This window comes from Aspergillus vadensis (genome assembly GCF_003184925.1).
Source record: "Aspergillus vadensis CBS 113365 unplaced genomic scaffold BO88scaffold_38, whole genome shotgun sequence".
Lineage (NCBI taxonomy): Eukaryota > Fungi > Ascomycota > Eurotiomycetes > Eurotiales > Aspergillaceae > Aspergillus > Aspergillus vadensis.
The window spans coordinates 89,627-95,685 of record NW_020292076.1 but is presented as its reverse complement, the minus strand read 5'-3'; the positions used below and the strand labels follow the sequence as shown (position 1 = coordinate 95,685).

The following is a 6,059-nucleotide window of genomic DNA, read 5'->3' as shown; positions in this document are numbered from 1 at the left end:
ATGTTGTCTCTCATTGAGCCCAAACCATAAGAAAAAAAAAAAAAAAAAAAAAAAAAAAAAAAAAAAAAAAAAAAAAAAAAAAAAAAAAAAAAAAAAAAAAAAAAAAAAAAAAAAAGCAAGTCACGCCGTGCACCTGCTCTAGCCCACGGGCTCCGAGGTCGGGTGGATCCTGTTTCGGTTCTTCGGGCAAGCGGTAGGGTAGATCTTCCCCAGATGGAACCTCCGTCAGAGCGTCTTGGCGATCCGGGCCTGAAACAAGCGCAGGACATGTCTCGGACGAAGACAAGCTTATTATCAAAAACAAATAGACAGTGCGAAGGCGAAATGAGATTTAAATTTCAAAAAAGGACTGATGATCGTCAGATTCTCCATTGTTCGATGTTCGCACATGGCCGGTGGCCAGAGAATCGCCCTTGCACCAGACGGATCAGGGACAGGTGTTTTACTTCCATCACAGGCAGCTCTAACCCAATGCATCGATATCCCCAACGCCCGTCATGGCAAAGCTGACCGTTTTACCCGTCAGGTGCGGGGAAACCGACTTTTCTTTGACATGGTGCAAGAGCGACGGTCTCCAGGCACAGTCACGCGAAATCATCTCTCGCCATCTAGGACGCAACGTAAACAGCTTGGCCGAGAGGGCGCTTGACGTTGGTGGCATATTCTCCCTCATAGTTTCCTGAAAATCAAACCTGTCAGCAATCTCTTATCGAAGATTAGGAGGGAAACGGGTATACTAACCGGCAGGGCTGTAGTTGCAGACTGTGAAGGGCAGAGCCTCGGAGGCATCAACATTACCCAGGCTGTCGCAGGTGACGGTAGCGCAACCAACGTGGGTGGTGGCAGCCCAGACAATCTGGGAGAAGTGGCCCCAGTTGTCGAAGTAGGTCATGTCAGGGTCGGCCTCGCCGTACAGGTCAGTGTAGTAGCCCATCTCGTCGTTGTACATGAGGTTGGTGATCATGACGCCAATCTCGGAAGCCTCAACACCATATCCAATGTTCTGACCGTAGCCACCGCCATCAATGGAACTGCGCATTCACGTTAGCGCAAGGAACAGGGGTTTTCTGGAATGCATGATCTACTTACGTGTCGTGCTCATAGACACACTTGGCTGCCAGGGTGTAGGCGCTCGACTCCAAGTCAGAAGACCACTCGACGGAGCTAGCGGAGTGGTTGCTGCGGTGGACGTTGTGGTTGTACAAGACCGCGGACTGGTAAGCGCTGGTGGCGGTCGAGCTAGCGCTGGACGAGGTCGAGGTCGCAAGGGTGGTGGACGGCGCGACAGTCGAGGACCAGGACGAAGTCCAAGCGGAGGTCCAGGCGGAGGTCCAGGAAGTAGCAACCTCCTCAGCAGCGGAAGTGGCGACAGCAGCAGCAGTGGTCGCGGCGGCGGTGGTCTCCACAACAGGAGTGACAACAGACGAAGTGCTGGCCTCAGCAGAGGCGGAGGCGGCAGCAGCAGCAGCGGCGGCAGAGCTGGATGACTCGGCGGCAGCGGCAACGGCAGCGGCGCTGGAGGAGGAAGCAGCAGCAGCAGCAGTGGCCTCTTGCGCGGCAACGTTCTCATAGACCGTGGGAGTAGGGTACTCGGTGATGGTGGTGGTCAAGGTGACAACGGTCCAGTCGGTCACATAAGAACGCTTGTCAACATTGTTGGCCAAGGCACCAGCGGCGCAAAGGGCACCCAGAGCGAGAGAGTAGCGCATGATTGAGAATGAGGGTTGTTGGTATTGTCTTTGCCAAGAGTTGAGATGATTTACTACAGTTCAACTGTGTCCGATTGAGATCGACTTCTCCGGGAAGTTATGCGGCCAAGAGATCAACAGGCACGAATCAGTGGATGACACAGATAAAAGTTGATAGGATTTTCTGGCGATATATGCAGATCGACTGCGAAGTGGTTGGGTTGGTAAGACCGAAGGGGGGTTTGGTGGGTGTATATGTACGAATAACCAGCACTTATGGACAAAAAGAATGACAGCCTTCAGGGAGAGGAAACACTTTTTTGAAGGAGTGGAAAAAAGTGTACCAAAAATAAAGGCGAAAAGGTGAGGTGAAGGTTGGAAGGGAACGGTGGGAAAAAGGGCCAACGGTAAAGAACGAAGGGCAGTGGGCGTGAAGTGATAATATAGTCTGGAGCGAGCAGAAAGAGCGAGCAGCTGGAGTTGGGGCGGCAACTTAATCACGGAAAGGAGAGCGACTCCAGCGGGCGGCGTGTACCCGGTGGGGTCGGCGATCTCTGATAATTAAACGCAAATTAATTCAGACGGGGGGAGCTTCATATACGAGTGGGTTCTGGACGGATCTCGACGTCGCGATGGGTCATGGATGGGGGCCTGTCCCGAGTGAGCAGACAGGCGAGCATCCTTTGACCAGCCAATTTCTTTCAGAACACAGACAGGAACAGAGAAAGATTCAATGGCTCATTCAAAGCGCCATGCGGTCCCAGCGCATTAATATCGGTTCAGCTCGCGTGTACACCGACCTAGTTCCACGGAATGCCGTGCCTTGGTGCTTGTGTCCATTGTTTTCCCCTGAGTAACTACGTATGTCCCAACCACGAGCACGTACCCGGAGTTTTCAGAAAGGGAGAGATACACAGTAGGGAATTTTGGGTGGAAGAATAGCAAAGAAGATCGTCTACGAGTAACTGACCGGGCCAGTCCCTTTGGTTGATGATACATTCCCGCCCATGGCGTTTCTGACAAGGAATCTTCCAGGGCCAGGGTCTCTGACCTCCACGTCCCTGAGACCTGAGACGATGTTGGATCCAGAAAGAGTAGCAAGACGCGGGAAAGAGATACAGAGAGGATACAGAGTGCAGCCATAAGGCGGCCCGACATCGCGCCTCACGGTTACCGGCAAATCGACATAATTACGGAGTACTTACTGTACTAACTATCCAGTAACGAGGTGTTTTTTCTGTCGCATTATTTTTTTTTTTTTTTTTTGCCCCTGGAAAAGTTGGGGACCCAAAGGAAAAAAGAGGGCATATTTTGCAGGGATTGGATTGTCCAACCGTCGAACAAAATCCCGTGCCCCTGGCTTCGCCACTAAGCTACTCTGGGTCAAGGCGCATGCCGCCCGTTTCAGGAACGGGCGCTTCTGAGCCAATCAACGCCCCGTTCCAGGTTGATACGCTGACGGTGGGTCTCTCACGGTCGCAATGGATTAACAGCCCACCACCCATCCTTGGGTCTTTCTTCCAATTCCACGCTGGCTAGTCTAGTCTACTGCAATCTGCTGGTGGAAGCAACACATTCAGAATCTCCTCTCATTGTTGGTCCATCCCAAAAGTCCAGACCAATGCCTGTCAATGGATCCCAAGGTGGTCATCACTCTTCACTCTCTGCAAAGACGGTTAACATTCGTCATGCCCAAGAAATACCAAGACCAAGAAATGAGCACCTGTGAAGCTCCGAGGGGAAAACTCTCCGATGTCAATGTAAGATAATCTATTCGATATTATTAAACTCAATAATATGAGCGGAGAAGCAATGACGAACAGGCATCATCCTCATTATACTGGTCGTCTTCCCCTCTTAGGTTCTCTCTCTCTCCAGTAAGTCTCTCATAGTCAGCCAACTTGAACCAACTAACTACCCCCCAGTTCACCGCAAATTTGGGGGTCGGAATAGAACACCGCCCACTCGAGTATTTCCCAGGGGTAAAGTGCAGGGTCGCTAACTGTGATTAACCACCAAAACTTGGCAACTGACCGACCCACTCACAGCCAGGATGGCGCTCGCTAACGTTTCACTTGTGGCCTTCCCATCATCTTTCGGAGATTGGGTACCTGGAGTTAGTCTAGTAAGTAGTCTAGTGGCCCGGCTCCAGCTTCTCTCCCCCTCTCTCTCTCTCTCTCTCTCTCTCTCTTTTTTTGCCTCGCAGCTCGATACGATGTAATATCTAGACTTTTTCCCGAGGCCTGTTGCCCCAGGACCACTACTTAACACTCGGTCGTGGAGATTCCCGTCACACAGTTAAGAGGGTGATGTGTCGAAGTTCTAGAACCATGGATATGCCGTGCCTAGGATGGAGTCCATCTATCTAACAGACGGCTTTTTCCCCTTAGTCTAGATGAACCCATTCGGTGGGAATTGCGCCATTAACAGCCATTCTTTGGTACAAACGCCCATGACACTTGTAGAGCTTCAGAGAGAAACAAGAGAGGAGAGGTTCGCGAGAGGGAGGGATAAAGTCTCTTTGCATTTACACACAAGCCCCCTCTCCGGTTCCATGGTTCCCAACGGATAAAGACACCTCAATCACATTCAGATTTATCATCGGCTTTAAACTACACCATACATCAAGCAAATCATTGTCATTGCTTTCAAGTAAATCCTTCTTTGCCACTGCATGCGGATCCTTGGATACCTTCTTCTTCTAGAAGAAAAAAAAATTTCGACAGATCGTAAGCAACAACTCTGGCCATGGATACACACCCTGCGTCTTTCATGGTTGACATACTGAGAGATATTATTTCTTCTGCCTAACTCCGCACGGATACACACATACACGTGTGCATTTCCAAAGAATTAGAACGATAACAAGCTGAGTTATTTCCAAAGCACCATAATGAATAACGAATCCCCTGTCATCCATCCAATCCCATCGATTGGATACACCGGCTACTTGCGCGTTTAGCATTGAGCTTGGCGGAAGTGTGGACAGTTTCGACACATAACATCACAAAATTAACTTCATCGACAATTCACATGATATCTGACTAGCTTACGTTGCACACATACACATACACACCCTACAACTTAATGAGGAAGAGCTTAGCGACCAAAACTCCAACCGAACCAATATCCAATTCTCTGTAATGGATGGACTGACCCAACCCTCGGATGCATTTCCGCCTTTGGGCGGGATTTTTTAGCGGAGCATCCCGGCACCAAACTTCGGCTCCGAGTGCGCGCGCGCCCCTCTTGGGCAGTTGTCCAGGACATTGATACTACTTTGCATCTACTAATTCTAGATTCTAGATTCTATGGATTGAATATTTATTATGGTAATGAGATTGTGACTATGGTAATGGTTTCTATATCGTCGTTTACAGATCCGAATGTAGGTAGGGTGTAAGTAAATCACTTACTCATTAGTATATATTTCTGTGACACAACATTTTACCTCTATTAAGTTGAACTGAACCACTTCAATATAGCCACAATGACATCCAATTAGACACGCCTAATAACCAAGACTTACTGCCAGTGCATGAGAAACATAATCTACAATACATATGAGTTGTTTTGACAGCAGCACTACTAGTAGTCTGAACTATAGCCCCGAACCCGACCCGAACTTCAATCCATACTACTAGTATCTCCATTCACAACAAAGCACAGTCAAATAACAACCCAAGCGGATGTATATTATTCCTCCCGACAAGATACTAAGTCCTAGACAGATCACACTGAGCACCTACTGTACTTCCAAATCAATCTAATTTCCATCCCCAACCAATCAAACCACATGCCTCCCAACCTCCCTCAGCAGGCAACCAGCCAACCAATCTAGTGACCCGGATCTCGATCTCAACTGACGAGTCCAGATCCTCACTGACACCCAAGCGGAAAAAAGAAAAGGTCAAAAAGAAGGAACCCCAGCAATGACGTAACTATGGTTGAAACAGCCGATGAAACTGAAACTCAGACTCAAAACAAAGAATTGGAAACAATTGCAACATAACTTTGTACCCCTCCCTTAAACCCAATTTTGTGTCACCCCTCTTTGTAAGTAGTAAGCAAGGCAACCCAATGAAATATTTAGATCGGTTGTGTGACTGATGCGGTGGAACGATGCTCAAGCGTATCGCTTATTGGGGTTTCGACGGAGCATTTACATTGAGGCTGAGACTGGGTTACTGCTACTAACCCTGTGTTTGTCATACGCAAGCTGGATGGTTAGGAACTATGTAAAGCGCTAACTATCGGGATCATCCCAGACAATTGTATCAATCTGTTGACTGATTACACATGATAGCTGTAGAGCTGAAACATCCTGCAAGGCCACAAAATACACTGAACTATTTCCATTCATTGTACAGT

General features: G+C 48.7%; 1 protein-coding gene across 1 annotated transcript; it reads right to left on the bottom strand.

Moving 5' to 3' along the window:
- Positions 1 to 115: 115 nt before the first annotated feature.
- BO88DRAFT_447535 (CAP domain-containing protein) lies at positions 116 to 2,846 on the bottom strand (the record flags this gene model as incomplete). Its single annotated transcript, XM_025710384.1, has 8 exons — positions 116 to 679; positions 742 to 1,031; positions 1,090 to 1,737; positions 2,095 to 2,242; positions 2,290 to 2,369; positions 2,571 to 2,653; positions 2,710 to 2,756; positions 2,819 to 2,846. The coding sequence occupies 8 exons, from the start codon at positions 2,844 to 2,846 to the stop codon at positions 609 to 611; spliced, it is 1,395 nt and encodes a 464-aa protein (XP_025557411.1). The 3' UTR covers positions 116 to 608.
- Between the last annotated feature and the right edge of the window lie 3,213 nt (positions 2,847 to 6,059).